The sequence below is a fragment of the Pinus tabuliformis genome, chromosome 1_1 (genome assembly GCF_031772625.1).
Source record: "Pinus tabuliformis cultivar Carrire ecotype Pingquan chromosome 1_1, CPIR1, whole genome shotgun sequence".
Taxonomy (NCBI): Eukaryota; Viridiplantae; Streptophyta; class Pinopsida; order Pinales; family Pinaceae; genus Pinus; species Pinus tabuliformis.
In genome coordinates this window covers 492,581,160-492,605,858 of record NC_142297.1, presented here as the reverse complement: position 1 = coordinate 492,605,858, position 24,699 = coordinate 492,581,160, and the positions used below count along the sequence as shown (strand labels likewise).

Genomic DNA, 24,699 nt, shown 5'->3' with positions numbered 1-24,699 from the left:
AATCTGAAAAAAATGAATATAGTATGCATTTTTTATGCTTGCTTTTGTTGTTTGAATTCTGAACATGAAGATGTTGCTTTAAAAATTAAAATAGTTTCTTGAGTGTTTGCTGGGCACTGTATAGTTATACTCATTTAATGCCAATTTTTTGTTTTTTTTGTGCCCTAGGTTTGAATTAGTTCACTACAAGTACAAATGTCAAATATGCCAAAAGCTTTGGACCCATTTTGGGAGTATGGGGAGGCTGTTGGTGGGGCAAATCAAGCACTTATATCATGCAACTTGTGTGGGACCAAGATGTCAGGAGGGATTACACGATTGAAATACCATCTGGCTAAACTCTCTGCATATGATGCAGATGTCATGCCTTGTATGGTTTCTAGTGCAGAGGTTATACAAAAAGCTCGTGAAGCAATTGCTGAACAAGATAGAAAGAAAGCTGCTAGGGAGAGGCCAATGGTCTCAGATAGATAGCTGCTAGTTTTATTTGTTTTGCAACTTTTGCTACATATAAGTTTATAACTCATGATGATGAAATACTTTTAAAGTTTTATATATGTGATGTTGTTTTGTTTGAGTCCTTGATTGGACAATTATCACTATCAGGGATCAGCAGGATGTGTGATGTTATTTTAATTTTTGTTTGAGTCCTTGATTGGACAATTATCAATTTATCACTATCAGGGATCAGCAGGATTTGGTATCGCCTTTGAAGTTTGATGTATCATTTCTATTTGATATCATATATATCAGTGTTTTCTTCATATTTATGTGCCAATGTGTTTAGTTCATGTTGTTATTGCTTTATATGTTTAGAAATCTGAAAAAAAAATGAATATATTATGCATTTTTTATGCTTGCCGATATTTGCCGATATTTTGCCGATATTTTCGCCGATATTTCCGATAAGATATTTTCCAGACCCTCGCCGATATTTTCCCGATACCGATATTATCAACACTGAATTAAATATTCTAGCCAAAAATTAATTAAAATCCTAAGCCAGAAATTTAATTGATTATAAGTCCTAGGTAAATTTAAATTTTCCAAAGGAAAAATTCGTGGGTCCTTAAAATTCAAATTTTAAAAGGTCCAAAGACTAAGGTAAATTAATTATTTTGCTAAATTTTAAACTTTTGGTCCCTTGGGTTTAAGTCAAAGTCAAATTTTTGAAGAAATTAACTCAAAATTTTTATTTTTGAGTTAATTAAAATGCATTTAATTGAAAAATTCGAATTTCCTCAAGAATTTAATATTTCGACAGATGAGATTAAAAGAAATTTTAATTTTCATCAACAGTCGATATTGCTTTGACAAGGATCACTCGAACTAGCTATTGAAAGATTTATCTTTAAATAGGTCATTTGTCAGTTGAGATTATCCGATCTTTGAGTCGTGTGCTAAGTGAAAGCTCTCTTGTAATCTTTTTATGAGCAATAAAGAAAGACTTTGGGGTTAATTTCTATTGGTGTTACTCTTCGTGGAAATACTGTAAGATGTGTCATTTTCATGCATAGAATTCTTTTTAGCCATTGATGATAGCATTGTGAAGAGTGATTTGAGTACAGGTATCTTGCTCAGTTGTTGGGCTTTGAATGGTAATTTAAATTTTGAATATAATAGCAAGTATCTCTATTAGATCTGAATTTTATTATCATTTTCTCGCCCTATGTTGATGGTTGAATTGAGTTGTGCAAGAAATTCTTGATTTTTTAGATCATCGAGCATTCGAGGAAGTTTTCAATTGGACCAGCCAACTCCCGATTCGTATTTTCTGAAGAGCCCAGCTCGATTTGATCTCGGACTTATCATAAGATTTTTATTGCTGATGCGTGAAGGGTTTTGGGCAAAGCACCTCCGTTTAAATTAAAATTTTCAAAAAACAATTATGCTAAATTGATAAATGTGGCTTTTAAGAGCCTTAGATTATCAGATCTAGGAGCGGAGTTGGACTCACACTCGCCAGATCTGGCAGATTTGTTGTTCCTGTGCATAGATTTGTAAATTTTTTTAATTTTTCTGACTTGGGTTTATGGGGTTTCATTTATTTTTGTATATCCGGGTTCTAGGTGTTTGTGTTTCCAGGTACAGGTTGCAAATCTGAAAGTCAAGTTTGATTTGAAGCCAGATCTAGGCCTTAGAGGGTAAGATCTGGCCTCAAAACTAGCTTTGCAGATGCATTATTTTGCAGTTCAAGGGTTTTAAAATATTTTAAATCTGGGAACAATCTTATGAGGGTTTTGTTGATAACTCTGAAGCACAAGTTTGGAATTCGTTGTTCTGGATTCATCTTCAGTTTGGATTCCCTTTCGAAATTTTCCTACTGTCTGCGTTTTAAGGGCTTTTGGAATTTTCGGATTTCAAGTTTTCTGCTACCTTTGTCCTTGCTGTGATGCCATTGCATTCCAAACGTTGCTCTTTAACTGCATTTGTGCCTCTTGCTCCCACGGATTTTTCTGTTCCGCGCATTTTTTTAGGAACCGCACCCTTCATCGCACTCCATACCTCGCTTCTTCCATTCCCTGTGGCTCCCTCTTATACTGCCATCCCTCCTCAATCCGCAGGCTATTTCCGCATTAACGCTTCCCCTTCATCGATCTTACCTGTCCGCATGAACTCCATCCGTTGTTATCCCATTCACTCCTCAGCTTTGTCCAAACCTGTAAAAAAGCCTCTTGCCTTGTGTCATCTCCCGCGGATCTCCTCACCATTCACCTCCAAATCCCCGCAGACCCTTCATCCACTACCTATCCACTATCCTTCCTACGTCGAAGCTCCTCATCGCTCCTCCTTTGCCCCAATCTGTTGTCCATCTCTTCCCTCACTCGTTTCATTCCCTTGCTCCTCGCTGCAAATCCACGGCTCCATTCAGCAAATCCTTATGCCCGTCAGCCTGCGTTTTGCTTCCTCATTTTTCCTTTGCCGCTACCATCGAACCGTTCTTCTCACCTGCACACACAGTAAAACATAAAAATTCAATCTTTGTTATTATATATGGGTGAAGTTTAGGGTTATTTTCATTTCTATTAGACTTTTTCTGTGTTACGTATAGGTTAGTTTAGAGTTTGTATAATTTTTTTTTATTATTGATCTTTTAGTTTGATTTTATTAATTTCAATTTTCATTTTCTTTCTATTTGATTTAAAAAAGAAATCTAAAACATAAAAAAAAGGGAAGGTTAGATTTCGGTTTTGTTTTCATTTGTTTCATTTTGATTTTTCATTGTTTTATTTAGATTTCGATTATTTTTTTTATTTTTATTTTTTTTAATTTAAAAAATATAAATATTTAAAAACCCTAAAAAGTTTATTTTATGTGGCTAGGAAATAAATCAAAATTAATTTTCACACTAAGATTTTTAAATTTTTTATGTGGCCTCTAGCCCATAAAAAATTTAAAAATTATTAAATCTTTTTTTATTTATTTTGGTCACATTTAGTCTTGCTTAGCATGTTAAAAAAAAAATCTTCCTAAGGATAAATTAAATTGTCAATTTAAAATTCCTTTTGGTGTCTTTTTGTGCTAAGGACAAGATATAAGGAGAATTTTTGTGGTATCAGCATTTCTTTTTCTCTATAGTTAAATGTGCTTAAATTTTCATATCTAAAGATTAACTATAGGAAAGTGGTAAATTTTCCTAGATTTGGGTCACTAAGCATATTCATTTAAATTCTAGGATTTAAATTGGTTAGCATTTAAATTTCGTGGTTGTTTAAAGTATTTGGATCTCTTGAAATTTAATTGCTAGAACATTGTGCATCTATTGAAATTGATCATCATTGCTTGAATTATTAAATGCTCGTTACATGTTAGATATTTTACAAAGATTTTCAAGCGATTGTTAAAGAATTTTATCGTGGAATTATAATAGACTTCATATCTCTTATTCCTAAGATGCATATTTGTGAACATCTATATTAAATTGCAAAGAAGTTTTTATTCTCTCTGAGTTAAATTGTATCAAGAAGATTTGAAATAAGTTGGTGTTTTAATTGTAATATCTTCAAGAGTTTATACTTTAAGTCTTCATCTAATAAAGCGAACATTTCATTCGGGTAATTGAAGGCTTTTGCGACACAGAGGTTTTCCTTCATCAAGTCTAACTTCATCCCATCATCTAGTGCATTCGCATATAAGTTAACTTTGCATAGATAAAATTTACTTCCAAGAATAAGCTTGGTCGATAGACAGATAGATATCCATCCATCTTTTCTTGAGAAGCCCGTTTTAATAGTACTTAAAACGGTGACCTTGCAGTCGTTAGAGCCACAGCTCTCTACAGCGCCTAAGGCACCGAGTATGTTAAAAGTTCAGGAGAAGTATCGTTAATCACACCTTAGTGTTCTTCTCCTGATCTTCTCTCTACTAATTACTATGAAATCAAGCTCAACACAGAAAGGATTGAAGGATTCAGGAGAGGTATCAATAATCACACCTTAGTGTTCTAATCCTGATCTTCTCTCTACTAATTACTATGAAATCAAGCTCAACACAGAAAGGATTGAAGGATTCACAATTTAAGTAGGCATTTAAACTAAAATTAACCAAGATTCCTACATCTCACATTAAGTTTTAGGATCTACATTTCATTCATCTAAGCAGCAGTTGCTAATAGAATACTTGGTCTTCATTTCCCTAGCAAGATCATTAACTCCATAAGGCACTGGTATTAATCGTTTAAAATCTAATCAAATCTAAGTCTTGCTAAATCTTAATTAAGTACTTGATCGCCTCGTTGTGTCTCCCGCACTAATTGGTTCCCAACTAGTTCTTCTTCATTCCATTTTTCCACAGGGTCTACCCCCTTAGCCTGATGTAGGGAGACAGCTTAAACGAAGAGATTGGGAATCAAGGTGACAACCCCTAATCTGAGCGTTGTCGCGGTGCCAAGACATTCTGTGCGACAACATTTTTTGGCATCGTTGCCGAGGATAGAGTTTTTTTTGTCCTTGGTTTCTTCAACATTCATCTCTTTTCTTTCTTCTCATCTTTTCGTCTCTTGCCAGGATAAGTTCCTTGTCCTTGGTTCCTTGCTTTTGAGTTATTTCGAGTTAGGCTTTTGTCCGGGTGGCGACTCCACTTCCTCTATCTTCTGCAAGAGTGTATACTAGAAGACATCCAAGCAGTTTGGTTAATCCTGCTCCTGATCCTGAAAGGGCTCTCAGAGTACGATTACACAAACTCTCTTCTCGTACCCTTCTTGTTAATCTCAGACAAGAAGCCCTCTCTGATATCCATTTGCTTTTTACTAACCCAGTCGAGCATGACATCATGGACATATTTGCCCCTTGTAACTTTGCTAACATTCAAGGTTATCCCAATGATATTCCAAAACATGGGATGGATAAATTGCCTCTCTTTCAGGGCAATAATGCAGTTAGTGCTAACTCTCATCTAAAATCTTTTAGTTCATGGTTGGGTAAGTATGCGAGGGCTACTGATTTTAATCATGAAGATGTAAAAATGACCCTTTTTGTTCTTACCTTGGAGGGGGATGCTTTAGATTGGTTTATGGAAAAGCCTCATAATTCATTTGATTCTTTGCAATCGATTGTTAATGCCTTTAAGGAAAAGTATGGAGATAAGAGAGAAGGAAGGCATCTCGTAAAAGCTATCAGTATCATTAAAAAGAGAGAAAATGAGACCGTAGAAGAATTTAATAAGAGGTTCAATGATATTATTAAGGAATTACATCAAGATTATGAACCTACTAATAAATCTCTTCGAGACTTTTATATTGATGCCTTTAGCCCTCAGCCCTCTTATGAATTAATACGTGCTAAACTTCCTAATTATAGAGATTATCAAGCTTTAGTGGTAGAGCTTGAAAAAGATAAGGCAGCATCTCGGAAGTCTAAAGTCCTAGGTTTTGATAGGGCTTCAACGAAATTGAAAGAACCTAAAGGAAAAGAGATTCAAGAATTTGATAATGACCTTATTCAGAAATTACTGCAAAAAATTGAAAGCATGGAACCTAACCAAGCGAAATTAACCTCTAACCATGCTAAGGAGATCACTACTTTGCAGAATAGGTTGGTTCAAATGGAAAGAGCTCAAACGCAGAATTTCAAGCCTAGAAATAATAATAATACTCGAAATAATAATTGGCAGAAGAAAGGTCAATCTAGTGAGCAGAGACCACCTAATCTGCTTGAACATACTAATTTGGTCCATGATGCTCCGCCTTATTGTTGGGCTTGTGATGCTCTTCATGAGCAGGCTACTTGCCCCACAGTTAGAAGGATTTTGGATAATGGAATGTTTGGGGCAGGTAATCAAATCAATGTAGCGGGTAAAGACTTTTCTTTATATATGGAAGATTGGATGGAAGTTAAGGAAAACAATCGAGATGTTATGCACCACCTCAACTTTTAGTATAAAAAATTTTGAGCATGGAGATGATATGATGATTAAATTATATGGTGAAAAGCCTTCTCCAGAGTGAATCATGGAAATTGCTAAAAATAAGGGTTTAACTTATCAAAGAAAGGATAAAGATCAAAGTGGGAATCAAATTCCCCCTCGAATTTTTAACTCGGGTTCAAACTCCGGATTAGATGTCGATTTGGGAAGTTAGTTTAATAATGCAAAAATCTGGGTTCCTGTCCCCGAGATTGTAAAGATTCCTTCACAAAAGGCTAAGTTAATAAAAGCTATTGAAGCTTCTCAACTAAATGTTTCTCAACAAAAGGCACCTAAGGTTGATTATCAAGATGCTCCTATATATTTGCAAAGTTTGGATTCAGATAACAAGGATCATAAGCCATTCTTTATTACTTTGATGGTTAATGGATATAAATTGAATGATTGCATGTTGGATTTTGGTGCATCAGCTTGTGTCATGACCAATCCGGTCATGGAACAACTTAATTTAAGAGTTTCTAGGCCTTACTACAATATATGTGCCATGGATTCTAAGAAGATTGAAGTTCACTATCTAATCAAGGATTTACAAGTTCATTTATCGGTTTACCCTGATATTATGATTGTTATGGACATCATTGTTGTTGATGTGCTTGATGCTTGGGGTATGCTTTTATCTCGAAAATGGGCCTCTGATCTAAGAGGGAGTATTCAAATGAATTGGTCATATGCTATGATTCCTTCTCCTAGAGGTGATGGTTTTGTGAGACTTAATGAGAGCCTGAGAGAAGATTCCATGTTGAAGATCCTAAGAGACCTCATAATGAGATAATTAAAGAACGATCTAACATTGGGAATTATGCTATTTTGTCTAATTCCATAGTTCTTCCCGACAATAAGGTCGATAAAAAGATTTCGGATCTCAAGGATAAAGTTTGGTACATGTATTTTGATAATGCATTGTCTAGGCATGGTAAAGGTGCAGGAATATTATTAAAATCACCCCTTGGTCATATTTTCAAGTTTGCCTATCGATTGGAATTTGAAGCAACCAACAACGTCACTGAATATGAAGCTTTGTTGCTGGGTCTTAAGTTGGCAAAGGCTTTAAGAGTTAAGTTGCTTAGCATCAAGGGGGATTCTGACTTAATTATCATGCAAATTAAAAATAAATTTACATGTAAAAATCAAAGGTTAAGGAATTATCGAAAAGTTGTATGGGATACTATGGAATACTTTGATGCCCTTGACCTTGAGGCTATCCCAAGAGCGCAGAATACTTCAGCAGTTGAGCTTGTCGTAGCTACTTCCACTTTGCAGTTATCTGATGGGTTGATTAAGGATAAGATAAAAATGGAAGTTATATTTAGGCCTTCTGTTCCAGATAACTCAGAGCATTGGCAAGTTTTTGATGACGAGAAACAAGTGATTCGTTTTATTGATAATTTGGATGAGTTTGAAAATTTTCGGATAGATTTTGAGGATGGATATGATGATCATGAAGATATTATAAATCCTACTCCTAGGCATGTGGTTTCTTTAGAACAGCGCTTTGATTTGCATGATGCCACAAAGATGAAAGAGGAAAATAAAATGGATCCAAGTGAATCCATCGAGGTAAACATTGGTACCTATAGGGATCCAAAGATTATCAAAATTGGTAAGGGTAATAATGATGAAGAAAGGAAAAAATTAGCCAATTTACTTTGTGAATATCGGGATGTTTTAGCATTTTCTTATGATGAACTAAAAGGTTATAGGGAAGATGTCATGGAGCACGCTATCCCCTTGAAAGATGAAAATGCTAAACCCTTTCGTCAAAATCTTAGGCAAATAAATCCTAAGTTAGCCCCTTTGGTTCAAAAGGAGCTTTCAAAGATGCTTGCAGCAGGAATTATTGCTCAAACAAGGCATTCAACATGGTGTTCCAACCTGGTGATTGTTAGGAAAAAGAATGGTACAATAAGAATTTATGTCGATTTTCGAAACCTTAATCTAGCATGTAAGAAAGATAATTACCCTTTGCCGAATATGGAGACTTTGTTGCAAAGAGTAACTGGTTCTCGAATGATGTCATTGCTAGATGGTTTTTCTGGATATAATCAAGTATGGGTTAAGAAGGAGGGTCGTCACAAAACTACATTCGCCACACCATAGGGTACTTTCGAATATATTAGAATGTCGTTTGGGTTAACCAATGTTGGGACTACGTTTCAGAGGGCAACGGACTATGCCTTCAAAGGTTTAATTGGGAAGTTTATCGAAATTTATCAGGATGACCTTACTATTTTTTCCAAGAATGGTATTAGTCATATAAGTCATCTTAGGCAATTTTTTGATAAATGTAGAGAGTACGGGATTTCTTTAAATCCGGCTAAGTCTGTTTTTGGAGTAACTGAAGGGAAATTACTTGGTCACATCATTTCTAAAGATGGAATCAAGATTGATCTTGAAAGAGTTGAGGCAATAAAAAAGATTCCTCTTCCCCATAATCTTAAATCCCTTCAGTCTTTTCTTGGAAAGACAAATTTTCTTAGAATATTTATTCCGAATTACACAAAAATAGCTAAGCCTATTCAAAGTCTTCTGAAAAAAGATGTAAAATTTGTATGGAAAGAAGATGGCAAAAAGGCTTTTCAGGGAATCAAAGGTGCTATTGCAAAAGCCCCAGTTTTAATTAGTCCTAATTACTCTAAGGATTTCATGATTTTCTCTTTCGCTTCTAAAGATACCATTGTTGGTGTCTTATTGCAGAAAAATAAGGATGGTCACAAACAACTTATTGCTTTCATAAGTAGAGCGCTTCAAAATTCTGAATTAAATTACAATACCATGGAAAAGCAAGCCTATGCCTTAGTCAAATCTCTTAAACATTTCAGGACTTATGTGAGCTATACCAAAATCATTGCCTTTGTCCCACATTCTACAGTTAAAGATATATTAACTCAAATTGATTGCTTAAGGACTCGTGCTAGGTGGGTTACTAAAATACAAGAATATGATTTGGAGATTAGACCCACCAAGTTAGTCAAAGGCAAAGGCTTGGCGCAAATGATGACCGAAGGTAACGAGAAAGCTCTTGGTTTGATTTGTCTTAACGATTCACTCGCTAAGAGGGAGTGTTAGTTTTTGGTAGCATCGAAAGTGCTCTAGCCTTGAATATTGGTGGAGAGGCTCAGGCACATGAGCTCTAAAGAACCCAAAAACCGTTTGGTGAAATTCCACCCGAATTGTATTTTATTAAAATAATTAATATTTTTGATGGAGTTCCTAAGTCTAAACTTAGGGAAATTGAAATATTAAACGGCATTAATCAAAATATCGTTGAGAATGATCTAGAAGGCGGATCAAGTCATGTTTTAATCTTAGCTGTTGATTAGAGAGTTAATCTCGGTCATTGAAGGCTCAACAAAAAAAGTATAAAATGGAGGCTTCAGGTTCATTTGGAAGCACACACAAAAAAAATCGAAATTGATCTCGAGTTCAATTTTTGGGGCTAGGACGCTGAGAAGTTCAAACTAAGTGATCATTCAGCAACAGTGGGGCAATGAGAATCCGAGAGGACTTTCTGGAGAATACTAAGAGAGGCGGAGAGAGCTTGCATAGAGGTAACGCAGTAGTCGGGAGAGCTGACGTTGGGCTAGTCTGGGCCCACGCAGCCTTGACGTAGAGCTAGAAGGGCCTACGCAGAGAAGAAAGCTGCCTGTCACGCAAAAGCCGAAACAGTCCAGAACTGTCGGGAATTACCGGGACAGCCGGGATAGTTGATGCAAAAAGAAGAAGAGGTGACGCAGAGCCTGAAAGGCTTCGGGTTCATTTGGAAGCACACACGAAAAGAACGAATTGATCTCGAGTTCGATTTCTAGGGCTAGGAAGCTGAGAAGTTCGAACTAAGTGATCATTCAGCAGCAGTGGGGCAGTGAGAATCTAGGAGGACTTTTCGAAGAATACTAAGAGAGAGGCGGAGAGAGCTTGCAAAGAGGCAGCGTAGTAGCCGGGAGCGCTAACGTTGGGCTAGTCTGGGCCCACGCAGCCTTGACGCAGAGCTAGAAGGGCTTGCGCAGAGCAGAAAGCTGCCTGTCACAAAGAAGCCGGAACAGCCAAAACTGTCAGGAATTGTCGAGACAGCCAGGATAGCTGACGCAAAGGGAAGAAGAGGTGACGCAGACCCTGAAAGGCTAACGCAAAGCCTACGCAGGGCAAGCGCAGAAGTAGCTAGGGCTAGCCAATCTTGTGCCACATCAGCCAGAATTCCGTCAGGTGAAGTGACTTAAAACTCACTCAGATTTTATGCTAGTATTTTCTCTGTAAAGGATTGCTAGATGAGCATCCTAGATTTGTATTCATATATTTCTCCTGCATAATAATAAACCCTCATAACTACTGCATTGATTTTCTCACATTGGGTTGTTCCGAGGACTATTGTGTCCAAAAATAAGTGTGTCCTATGTATCTTGTTCTTGCTCTATTTTTTGTTTCATGAGATCAAATATTTAATTAGTGTGGGCTACAGAAGTAATTTGCTTCAATATTCAGAAGAATAACTTGATGAATGTAAATTTAAAAATCAAGTAGGTGAAGTAGATTCAGATTTGTTGCAGTAGGAGTTCCTTCGAGTGTTGGAATTTTCACAGCTTGATCAAGCAAGGGCCGACTTGGTTTGGAGGTGACAAATGACTTATTTTACTAAATAATAATTCTTTTTACATGATTCAAAAGCCCAAGAAGTGTCTTATTAAATGGACAATGACTCTAATGACTCAAGACAAAACCTAGAATTCCTCAATGGGGACTTTGACCTAAAACATGATGACCTAAGCATGAAACCCATGCTTTAATAAGTCATAACAATAATAATAAATATTTATTTTTCTTTGTTTTGATAAATATATTTCATTACGACTCAAATACAATTATGAAGACCGAACCTAGTTACATTCTTCAACACAAATCTCAGCATTGTCACAAGGGCTTGATTTGCTTTTGACAGCCTTTCTGATGATGAAACTGCAGTCCTAATTCAGCCTAAAAGGCTTCTTTGTTGCCACAGAAGTCACTCAGAGAGATTGTGATGACAAAGGGTGGGCTCCACTACCCTAGAACTGCCCTAACCAGTCTTTAATTCCACTGAACAGTCACTTTGTAGCTTAGTCAATGGAGGCACTTCCCTAGATATGACCAGAATGACCTTTTTTGTCCTCGTCTGCTTCAATTAGGCCACGGTGCCACAGACAGAGTTGGAAATGAGGTTGCCACCTCAATCAAAATGACTGAACCTAGCTCGTTGCTTTTCCAATTGCCTTGTTGCCCTAGGTTCATGCCACAGAAGCCACATAGTACTTTCCAAGCCAACAGCCCAATAAATTTCTCTCCTTGAATGCCAAAAACCAGATGAACCAAAAACTTGTGCCAAACAGATGAGAGAAATGAAGGGATTGGCTAGGGTGGGATCATCACTACCGAAACCAATCAAAAGAAAAAGGGGTCTTAAAACCCTCAGAGCCTCAACTCACAAAACAGAAAAGTCCAATCAACCATGATGAGAAAATGATTTCTCCTCTCTCTTATTTATAGATTCCTTTTGGGGTCTCTTCTCCTTATTTTAATTTGAGGGGTGACAAGTTTCCCTCCACTTAGCCCCAATTTTGGCTTCCTTCACATGTTTTCCCCAACTACCCCAATTTACCCAATGTTGCCCCAAAAGCATTGGATAATGGGTTTCCCCCTTTATCATTGACTTTATCATTGTCCTCCCTTAAGCAATTAATTAGTAGGGAACGTTATAGTTTCTTGGGGAATACTCCTCTTCTTAGGTAGTTGTACACCTAATAGAGGTTAATGATAATCCTTCCATACCTAAACTTGGCAAATTGCATGAAATCATAAGCTAGAGTGAAGTTGAAGATGACACCTAATGTGATCTACCAAATGGCTTTTACATTGGACATGACTCACTTTCTACGTTGCATTGACTCTCGTACATATGTCTAATGGTCACTTGGAGCCCTTCCTTAAAGATGTGTCTTGCATGGACGGATGTTGAGCTTTCTTCCGCACTTGATTAAGGTCATTCCACATTCTTTGGAGAGCATTGAACCTTATGATGACTTTGCATCCTTGTTGAGATGTCCTACCACTCATTGGAAATGACACATTGTACTTGGGAGAAATGTTGCACCTTGATGATGGATACGACACCTTTCATGATTATTGGACACTCTGATGATAACATCACATCTTTTAGGGCATGATATTACCCTTAATGATGTAACCTTACAACCCTAGAAGGTAATGATTCGCTTTTGGAGCCCTTGCACATCATTTTGGAGTGAGTTGTCCATTGCTTGAGCTCATTATGCTACATGTGTGGCCTTTAGCATGCATTTATGATGGACGACTTGGTCATGGAGCATTATTTCTTCATTGATGATACATCGTTGGGGGCCTTGAAACCTATCCACTTTTGTATCATGATATTTTGTGTTTTTGCCTTCTCTATAGGGCTTGTAAGATAAAAGGCAATATTTTGGGCTTTTTGGGCTTCTATTGTATGAGGAAGTGCTATATCTCTCATACAAATAAGAGAAGCACTCATCACTTGTGAGTCATTGCTACTTGTGGAGATCCATCACTACTTGTCTACTTTTACATACTTCTTAGCTATGGCTGGATAACTAATGCACCCCATTGAGGACATGATCTTGTGGATAACTTTGCAACTTATATGGATTTTTTATGGCGAGGGCTTATGGATGCAAATGATTTCTTGAGTAAGTGGTCTCTCTAAATCTTGTTGGATTTGTTTATGAATGAATGTTAAAGTGTAATTGTACTTTTTCTAGTGGTGAAGGTGCATTCTCTTCATATTTTTCTTAGATAGATCCTTTCTTTTGAATCTTAGGAAGATTTCTAGTGGATTGAATTTGTCTTTAAGTTTGTAAAAGTACTAGGTGGATCTTCTAGGGTTTGTAGTGGACAACCCTAGTCACTGTGACAAACCAATCTGATTCAAATCACAAATATCCAAAATATTTGGAACAATATAAAGAAATCCATGAAGATAAAATAATATATTAAAAATTGTATAAGAAATGATAGAATATTACAGGACGATGATTACAAAATGAGGGCCCCATATAAGCACCCAAGTGGGATGCCTTTTCACTAAGAGACATGTCATTTTGTTAAGACATGTCTTTTCACTATGATCTATTTTCACTATTAATTATTATTTATTTATGTTCATGTTGAGTACAGTCATCACCATAGATCTACTTACATCTATTCAAGGGAGTCCTTAGTTGACCCCACATGCCCAACAGAAAAAATAGTATGCACCAGTCTTCTCCCAATAGTAAATCATAAAACTCAAAATTCATCTTTTAATTTTAAGGTTAGATTAGGGTTTACAAGTCTTTTATAAACTTTCAGCCATAAAGAAGCCATACATTTTGGGTATTTGTGCACCAAATGAGCTAGAATTAATTGTATGATCATATTGTCTTCCTGATTTCATTTACAGCCCTGCTAGGGCTACACGTTTTGTTATTCAGGGCTGTTTTATGCTTCTCAATTTTCAGAATTGGTTAATTTGATAAAACCCTAGTTTATCTCATTGTTTTAACCCTAATTTTTAATTGATGGTTATATCAATATGTTCAAGGGCTAAATTTATTGTTGTTGTTATAACTAGTTCTATTGCTGCAATTTATCCTCTTTTATGCGAGTTTTGCAATAGAAAATAGGTTTTTCTTCTTTTGAAGTATTTGGGGACTCTCTTTTGACCAATATTGACTTGCTGAGCCTTTTAAATTGATGTAGATCCTAATCCAATTAAATCTGGAAATTGCATTAATAAACAACCTTATCCTTGTATTGACTACTACATCTTATTGGTGGTATTGAGTACTTAGGTAGGTGTCCTTAAACTGGATTTCCTCTTGCCTTAGGAACCCTAAAAGCTACTAGGGAAGCCTCCCTTGTGTAAGATACATCCTTCACTAAAGAGATGGAAGTTGTTACCTAGGTGAGAGTGGTAAGACTTCCATGTTCCACTAGTTTTAGCACCTTACAAAAGGCTTTGCATTGTGCACTAAGGTGATAGATTTTGTTATAACATATACAAAGTGCAAGAAGCACCTTAAAAATGTAATTCCATTCTATGAATAGAAATCGTGATTTTTCTTTGGAAAAAAAGAATTAGTCAACCAATATGAACCAACCTTTAAAATTGACCCCAAAGAAGGTTCTCTTGGCAGCTTCACACAAACCATGAACCACCTTGCTCATTGATCTTAAAACTAATTGATACAAAAAATAAGCATGAGATATGCAAAACCTTAACAGGCTTTGCAGTGTGCACTATGGTGCTAGATTTTGTTATAACGTATACAAAGTGCAAGAAGCACCTTAAAAATGTAATTCCATTCTATGAATAGAAATCCTGATTTTTCTTCGGGAAAAAAGAATTAGTCAACCAATATGAACCAACCTTTAAAATTGACCCCAAAGAAGGTTCTCTTGGCAGCTTCACACAAACCATGAACCACCTTGCTCATTGATCTTGAAACTAATTGATACAAAAAATAAGCATGAGATATTCAAAACCTTAACAATGCATCACATGCATTAGAATTTAGACCTTCTATGAGAGTTAATAAGCTTCAGACAAATATTTATTGAATGGGGTTCAGATGAGCTCCACGCAAGTATTTATTAAATGATGATCTAACTGTCCTCAAGCCTCATATACAACAAAAGTGAGAACAGAGATGACTTGAATTCAGGGCTTCTGCTTATAAGATGAATCCAGGGGGCTGCATTAATGTTATTTCATTTACATGAGAACTAATAAACCGTTTCAATACCAAGGTTCAAATATGTCTAAAATGCCAACAGTCTATCAATATCACTGCATGTATCGAAATTTAAAACAAATGTTTAAGAACTTACTATCTTCGGTTGTGAGCCAATCTAGAGCAACAGTGCCCCCATCTGGCGGAAGGAAAATCTGCCTGCACTAGATTAGAAGAAATCATGTAAGAACAAATGAAAGTTGGCCTTTATTTGGCAACATCCACAGTACTGCAAAATCATAAATGAATCCTGATGACTTTTATGAGATTCTATTCTCTTTGTAGATATTTATCAGCTATAGTTTTTTGCATGTTCAATGCATTTCAAGAGTACAATACATAATCTAAGTGATAATGAAATACCTAAAATTGCTTTTTAACAGTAAGAAAAATAATCCTGCAAAATTGTGACTGAGCTATAGACTGACAACTTGGCATTTCTTGTATGGCAGTCTCATTATCACATCATCAAAAGCTCATCACTACACAACAGGGATATCATGAAAATTCTAACAGATACAGATTTTCACAGCCTATTTGACAAAATGTTAAAGTCTATACCTTTCTTCTTGTTCTTAATAATCCAAAGGCCTTGTTGATCTATTAAAATCTATACCATATGGATCTACAAAAAGCTATGGTGTTCTCTGGGTCATTGAAAAGTAGGGTGTTGAGACTTGAACTTGAGTTGGCACTTAGGCCTATATACAAACAATTTGCAGTGTCAACTGCTTCCAACTTTCTATAAGGAGTGCAAGCCCCAAAAATTTCTTAATGTACTTCCAATTTATTCCATTATAGTTAGTGTCTTGGAACATTCTGGAGCCTTTAAATCAATTTATATGTCACAATTATAACATTTCCACAAATAAATTCTAACAGTGAGTCCCTAGAATCACATTTGAGGACTTATAAAACAGAGTTCACCGCATGATTTGGTTCTAGTTATAGTTCAAAAAAAGGAACTCCCCAGCTATGAATACATTTCAGATCCTATTTAAAGACAATTGGCTGTTTCAGCTTAGCAGCTTACTTTTCTACATTGGGCAGTAGGATAAAGTTTAGTAGCATCTGAACATTTGTTTTTCCTAGAGAGGGGGCGGGGCAATCTAACTTTGGTTGGAGGATGAAACTCATCCTCAGCTGTCCACTTTTTAGACAAAAAGAATGTGCACTCCAAACTATGCAGGTTTTTGGGAATCTCATCCTCTTCTTGCATTCTGATAAATCTAACAAGGTATGGTAGTTGTGAGAATGACTGTGAGCCTTTGAGAAGAAAATATTGAGTTTGAGGGTGATCCATAAACAGTAGGCCTATGGCCTGTCTGTTTTGTCAACACATATCTCTGCAGGAAAATGGAATTTAAAGTCTGTGCAATTACAATTTCACTGGGATCACGCTTCTCTGTTTGCTATTCTCCAGCAAGCATGAATAAACCCTATTCCAGATTAGACTTCAGCAAATAATTAGATGCCTTTTAGTACCAAAACCAATTCCAACTATGAACCAATCCACTTTGGTTGGGCTTACTCTATCTCTGCAATTCTATTAACACAAATAATAGGGGACTCTACAATATAGTCCAATAGCCTAGCTCTCATTTGCAAATGTAATCCAATAGACCATCTATTGCTGCAACAAGCATTTTGATGTTCATATGTAATGGATTTAATTACCATGCCAGTGCCCTAATTAGAGGTGATTGTGGCTGTAGATTATGCTTGACACCAAACACAATCAGAAAAACTATATTCCAGAGGTGGCTTATAAGACTGTCTGGAATGCAAACATTGGAGTCTTGGACAGAGCCTGGTCTTGGCAAATTGTAAAGCGACGATACAACCAATGGAATCTTGGTGTTGTGGGTTTAGGATGCTGTAAAACAACCAATGCTGCATTCAATTAGCAATCTAGCAAATGAGAACCAATCGCATGACTTGTGGGAGAGGGATACAGCATTCCTGAGCGGTGCACAACCCAGCACTAATGTGTATGATCTGTATGGCCATGTCTGGTCCTGGAGGAGGCTGCAGGAATTGTCAATGGTCTAGGGGAAGCCCATGGCCTCTTGGACAGCCAAGGCATCTTCTGAATTTGCCAAGCAGTAAAGACATTGCTCAGCAACAATGCCAGCAGTCTAAATGTAGGGAGAATTGCTAGTCACAAGGTCCTGCGAATAGAAACAGTGGTCAACAGCTAGTAATTCTACACCCTTGATTTCATTTGGGCTCTTGATGGACTGTCGTCATTACAGAGCTGTTGGCATTCATTAAAATTCCAATGGAGAGCAAAATTCCAAGTTAAACAGTTAGAACCACAGTGGGAATTCACCATTAAAGCATTGATTCAACTACAGGCAGCAATTCAAGTACAGAGAAGTGCTTCCACTAATTCACAGATAGAATTTTTTCACAAACATGGAGAAAAATCAAACATTCAAGGCACAGTGGAAACCACATTTGCCATGGAAACCAAAATGGCAAGAAAACTAAGTTGATTGGGGATTTCATTAAGCACGAAATCGATTACAGAAGGGTGAGCTATACACAGATTTAGTGTATTGTTACTCATTGGCAGTAAATTTGTAGATAGCCATAGTCCAACAACAATCTTCACTCCTCATGGGACAGACACAATGTCTTATTCTCCTCTGATCATCAAGTGGCCTGCTTCCTTGAGCTCTCATCTCTACTACTGCACTTCTTCATTTCCTCCTCACTGTTCCATTCCATGCTCTTCTTCATCACACCCTTAATTTTTAAAGGGCTGCCCTGGAAGGCTATGTGGAAATTTCATCTATCACAGCAACTGGAATTATTTTTCTAATTGTTAATTTATTTAACAATTTATCTGTTGTATGCTATGGCAAATATCAAATAATGTAATTTTCACAAACATATGCCCAAGGATATCTAGAATTAGAGATGAACTCCAAGCAATAGATGAAATTGTACCAGAAAAAGAGCTCGTAATTACTGCTCTCATAGGACTACCAAAATCTTGGAGTGCTTTTGCTTCAGGACTTAACAATTGGAAATTTGGAAGGATACTCCATCATTTGAACAAATGTGGAATGCATGCAGTCAAGAAGAAGCTCAAGTATCATTAGTAAACAATAAGAGGATGAAGAAGAAAACACCTCTAATGCCTATTTTGCTCATCACAAGAAGAAGGGAACTTTCAAAAGGATCAAAGAATAGAAGAAGAAAGTTGACCTATCCAAAATTGAATGTTGCAATTGTCACAAGATGGGTCACTACAAAAATCAATGTTCGGAGAATCCAAGGAATAGGAAGAGAGAAAGGGAACATGTGAATATTGTCAATGAAGCTCCACCAAAGAAGAACAAGATGGAAGAATCCGAAGTCAAAGACTTACTTGCTAGGGTTTCTTAGGGACACTATCCTTTGCATATCCTTCTACTTTAAGTTTTGCGATGATTTCCTTTATGTTTTGATTTCTAGAGCTTGCAGGTCTAACATGTCTTATTAGAACATTTTTGAATTATTTTGATAGGTTGTAGGTATCCCTCAAAAGGATTGCGTTAAGAGGGGGCCTAAGTATTTTGTTCTTTGTTTCTTCTTTTCAATTTTGGTTTCCTCCTTATATCAAGACTTGTTTATATTATATGCTAATAACCTTTTTCTTTACATTTTCCTTGAATAGGAAAGCTTATTGAATGCTGAAGGGTTATAGAGGAGACTTCAAAGGATAGACTTAAAGCATGGAAGAAGTTATGCTACAAAGGAAGCTCTTCAAAGAATTGATGTCCTACAAGGTTTGTTAAGCAACAAATCAAGGTATGTCTTAGACTTTAAGTTTTGTTATAAAATTCTCTTCATGTAAAAGGTATGTTCATTCTCTTTTGAATTTGCATTACATTATTGACATCGTTATGTCTAGGGTTTTGGATCACAAAGATTCTTGTTAGGGTGATTAATCATTAGATTGAATCTACCTTCATGATATTATTCGGTCATTCTTGTGTAACCTAACCTTTAGGGTTCACTATAAACCCTAGCCTCTTAGGGTATGCCAATATTGATTATGAAACCCTAGTCTACTTAGGGTTGTTGATGTAGTCTAGCAATCCTATTGATTATGAAACCCTAGTTCTTTTGGGTTTGTTGTTAATTTCTTGGTTATATAATGAATCCCTATATTTTTAGGGTTTGGTAGTTGAGAGCTTATAATCACAACCATTGTAATAGTCATAGTAAGATGCTAGGAATTAAACCCTAGGTGTATATTCGTCTGATCAAAACCCTAGTAAAATCTAAAATTGTTGAAACCTTAGATGTATAGTAGGATTGTTATTTGATTGAATTGTTGATATCTAAGGCTTTGTGTCTTGAAGAAGGAGTTTAAGGGTTTGTTGCAAAGCCCTAGCAAGAGGTTGAAGTCTAGTATGCATCTCTCATTGATTATGAATCTAACTAGGTTTAGGTATTTGATGTCAAACGTATTTGATTATTTTGATGCTTCCTCTATATTGACATAATTTTGATATAGTTAACTTCATGCTTTTGTATATGAATTTTGGTTGTACTTGCTATTCAAGTTTTTGCAGGTACATAATCTTCAAGATGATGAAGATGCTTGTATGATATTAATAAGCATGATGAAGGAAATTATATGAATGATGATAATCAAAATGACCTTGATACCATAAGAAGGAATGAAGCCATGAAAGGTTCTCTGATGTTATAGAAAAAGGAAGTGGTTGATCTCCCTAAGTTGAGAGGGAGCCTAGAAAGAGTATATCTCCCAGTTGAGAGGGAGGGAATATTATGACAGTGAATACTTTGAAGTAAACAAAAGTACTATCGATAAATATTCATGAAGTGCAAACAAAACACTTGAGAAGATCTGGGGATATATTTGGTATTGTTGAATAAATGAAAGAAGAAGAAAGACTCTGATAAATTATATATGAATAACTTGATGATGAAAGAAACATTAGGATTATTGAGGACCCCGAAGGTTTGTGTTTACTTGTATATATATTTGAAAGTTTATTGTTGATTGCGGTTTGTGTTTGTACAGGTAAATCTCTCCTAGAAGGTTGAACACTTTGGAAGAATGCTTGGACAAATGGATATATCCAATATAGTTTATTAGGGAGAGATGAAGCAGATGCTTGGGAGGGCATCTGACCGGCCTATCTGTTGATGTCTAGATCCTTAAGAGGAAGGTTAGCGCTGGTCATGGAGCTCCAACCTTGGATACGCACCTAGATCCTTGGGTTGATGGTTAGTAAGTAAGCCCGATCGTACCTAGAGTGGCTAAAAGCTTGAGTCCATCTTCGCCCCACCTAGATAGAATACCCTGGTCAAGTTTCTAGTCTGCAGCACTAAGTGTGCTAGAACTCTTCGTAGTTCATTTTGGAGATCTTCCATGTACCTCTATATATTTGTAATTATGAATACCTCCCTACTAAAGAGGGAGTGTTGAAGAATGTAACTAGTGTCAACCTTCATAATTATATTTGAGTCATGATGTAATGTCTTTGTTAAAAGAAAGAAAAAAAAAATATTATTGTTAAAGAAATTGACTTATTAAAACATGGGTTTCATGCTTAGGCCAATTGTTTTTAGGTCAGAGTCTCCATTGAAAACTTCTAAGGTTTATGTCAAGTATCCTTGTCCATGTCATAAAGTAAAATACTTTTCTTGGGATTTATTTGTCAAGAAAGAAATTTATTTTATTGTAAAATAGGTCAATTAGGCATCCTCCACCAAGTCGGCTTCAAGAAAGGACAAGTTAACCTCAACAAGGGAATTCGACCTCACAAACTCACTATATATTAGAGCAACTCGACTCATTTGGAAGCACATCTCACACAAGTTCGAATGGCAGTAGCTGGGAGTTGAAAAAGTATGAAGTTCAAGAAGGAAGCTGGAATCGAAGTTTTTGGGTCTCTCTCTCTCTCTCTCTCTTTCTCATGTGCAACGAAATTCTGCAGCTACATCGAAGATAGGAAACTACATCGAAGATATGAAGCTCCATCAAGGTCTAAGTTGTGAAGCTGCATCAAGCTGTGAACCCGCATCAAGGTCGATGTTGTGAACCTGCGAGGCTAGAGCTGCTGAAGTTACTAGATCAAAACAGTAGTCCTAAAGTGGGGTTGAAGTTTTGAAGCTGGGGTTCGAAATTTTGGGTTGAAGTTGCATTTGAGAAGCTGACACTTGGTAAATTTGGAAGAGATCATCTGTCAGAAGGAAGAGTTGACTTTGTGAAAATTTCTAAATAGAAATTCCCCTACAGTGATTAACATTATTTATTCTACGTATTAACTCAGAAATAAGTTATTCATAGTGTTTCTACAACAAATATCGAAATAAATTCTACTGCAGCCTGTAAAAATTTCTGTTTTCCCACCCCGGTTTTCAGTTTCTCCTTATTTCTCCCATGCAGTTAAATGCCCATTCCCATAACCATACATTTAACAGACTGGGAAAAATAAATATTGCTGAAAACACAAATTCTGGAAATTTTTCAGAATGCTGGAAATTGCAGAATTAAAAATCAGCAATCAAAAATAGCCATTAAAACACTGATATTTTTGGTCAACTTGACCCTGGAAAAACCCCCTACAACTCTTGGGGAAAAACAGTTTGAGAGCTCTTCTTTATTTCTGAAAATTGCATTTTTACAGTGAGAATTATTCAGCAAAAAATCAGCAAGCAAATTTACAACTTATCTCATTTCCCGTGCCTCACAGCAATCTGGAAATTACAGCAAACAGGACAGAAATAAATGTTGTACGGCCTCCGTTTTGTGTGCAGAAAAATCAGCAAACTGCTCCTCAATTTTTGTGCAAAAATCTGCCTTTCACTATGTGCTGAATCAACTTCTACAAATCTGCTCAACTACTGCCTTGGAATGTGTGCCAAGCTGTTGTCTCCTTCTCCTCCCTGCTCAGAAATCTCTCTTGCTCTCTTGCTCTCCTTCTCCCAATCTGCTCATGAAAGAATGAATGACCTTTTCCTCCTTTTCCTCCTTTAATATAACTCCAAGTGACTTTTGGGTGATCCAAGTGACTTTTGGGTGAAATAGATTTAGATCAATGGCTGAGATTAAATGCTCATTTAAATCTCACTTTCTATTTTTTAATTCACCCTACTTTAATAAAGACCCACTTAGTCATTTATTTCCAAAGTCACTTTTCCTTTCTAATTTTTCATTTACTTTATAAAAGACTTTAAAATTAGACTTAGTAACTTTATCACTTAAAGTCACTTTTAAATTAGATTTAACTTTATAAAATTATAAAGTCACTTTAGGAGAAAAATTAAATTCTTTTGGACACTTTTCCCTAGGCCAAAGATCAAAGCCTAAGGGAACCACCTGTCCTCCGGTACCAAATTTCAACACTCCCTCTTACCGAGGAAGGTGTTCCTCACCACACCCATCTTGTCTCTGAAGTAGACATGCTTGCCCCGTGGTAAGGCTTTGGTAAGAATATCTGCAACCTGCTCATCAGTGGAAATATACTCAAGTTTCACAACTCCCTTCTGAACATAGTCTCTGATGAAATGATATTTGATCCCGATATGCTTTGACCTGTCATGAAATACTGGATTCTCCGTGAGTTTAATGCAACTCTGATTATCACAGTAAATCACTGAAGGTCTCAACGGCTGACCAAATAAGCCAAACAACATCTTGTGAAGCCAGATGGCCTCACAACTAGCTAGACTGGCTGCCATATACTCTGCTTCCGCTGAACTCAGTGCTACTGACTGCTGCTTCCGGCTGAACCATGACACTACTGCTGAACCCAACCCAAAACAACACCCTGAAGTGCTCTTCCTATCAAAAGCACAACCTGCCCAATCAGAATCAGTGTATCCTGCCAATCTCACTACATCTCCCTGCCTGTAGTCCAGACCATAATCCACTGTCCCCTGTAAGTACCGCAAAATGTGTTTTGCAGCCACCCAGTGAACCTTCCTAGGCTCACACATAAACTGACTCATCGTGTTGACTGCAAAACAGATATCTGGTCTAGTGTTGACCAAATACATCAAGGAACCAATCAGCTGCCTGTACAATGTGGGATCCACCAACTTGGAATCCGAAGCATGAAGCTTCTTCCAGTTGGTGATCATCGGTGTCGACATGGGTCTACAATCCTCCATGTGGAATCTGCTAAGGATGTCCACAATATACTTCCCCTGCCCCAGGAAGAAATGCCCCTCCTCCTGCCACACCTCCAAACCCAAAAAGTAATGCATCAGGCCGATGTCCTTCATCTCAAACTCCGCCGCAAGATCTCTCTTGCACTGCTCTATGAGTCTCTCTGCACCTGTAATGATCAAGTCATCCACATACAGCACCAGAATGAGAGGCTCCTCACCAATCACAATAAAGTAAAGGTTCGAATCTGCCTCACTCTTTGTGAAACCCATCCCCTGCAAGTATGTATCTATCCTGGAGTACCAAGCTCTGGGAGCTTGCTTCAGGCCATAAAGGGCCTTCTTCAATCTGCACACATGGGACTCCTTCCCATGCACCTCAAAGCCATGTGGCTGCTCAATGTACACCTCCTCCTGTATGAAGCCATTGAGAAATGCGGTCTTCACATCCATCTGGTGGATCTTCCAACCCATCTCTGCTGCTATCGATATAATGGAGCGGATCGAAGTATATCGAGCCACGGGAGCGAAGGTCTCCTCATAATCAACTCCCTCTACCTGGGAGAACCCTCTAGCCACAAACCTCGCTTTGAATTTCTCAATGCTGCCATCTGCAGCATGCTTTACCTTGTAAAGCCATCTGGAAGTAACCACGGATTTGCCCTCAGGCCTCGGCACCACCTCCCAAACATCATTCTTCATGATAAAAGAATACTCCTCCTGCATGGCCTCTCTTCAGACCTGCTGGCTAGTTGCCCCCTCATAGCTAGAAGGCTCAGAGTCAAGGATGCTGGTAACCATCGCCATATAGCTACAAAACCTCTCAGGTGGTCTACTCTCTCTGACCGGCCTCTTCGGCACAGCAACAGATGTGGCATCTCTCAAGGTGTCATGAAGCCACTTGGGCTTCCTCTTCCCTGAGCGCACTTCTCCCACTGGAGAATGAAACTCCTCCTCATCATCATCAGTAGCCTGAACTCCTGACTGTCTGTCTGCTGTCCTCCTGCCTGCACCTGAACCTGTAGAAGCTGAGGTACCGTGTGAACTGTCCATCAGTGGACTCCCTAGTGAACTGCTCTGTGAATTGCTCTGCATGTTGCCCGGAGCACCACCCCTCTGGCTCGGCGAGCCACTGCTCACTGACGGACCTGGCATCCTCATAGATGTACCTCCGGATCCTCCTGATCCCTGCCCACTAGATCCCTGCGACTGACTCAACTGCTGCTGAGGGTCTGGCTGATCCAGATACTCTAACTCCCGTGACCTCCTAAAGGCCCTGTCCTCCTCGAACTTCACATCCCGTTTGACAACAACTCTCCTCTGTGCAGGGATGTAAATC

The 24,699-nt window shown here is 37.4% G+C and overlaps 1 protein-coding gene across 3 annotated transcripts in view; it reads right to left on the bottom strand.

Moving 5' to 3' along the window:
• LOC149213932 (medium-chain fatty acid ethyl ester synthase/esterase 2-like) overlaps positions 1-24,699 on the bottom strand; it is a 424,233-nt gene that overhangs the window by 296,856 nt on the left and 102,678 nt on the right. For 2 of the 3 annotated variants that reach the window (XM_089392144.1, XM_089392145.1), the window contains exon 3: positions 15,316-15,377. In XM_089392144.1, the coding sequence (XP_089248270.1) occupies positions 15,316-15,377 (62 nt within the window). Of the gene's footprint in view, positions 1-14,585; positions 14,660-15,315; positions 15,378-24,699 lie in introns of those variants that run through there. The other variant, XM_089392146.1, reaches the window with a different exon arrangement.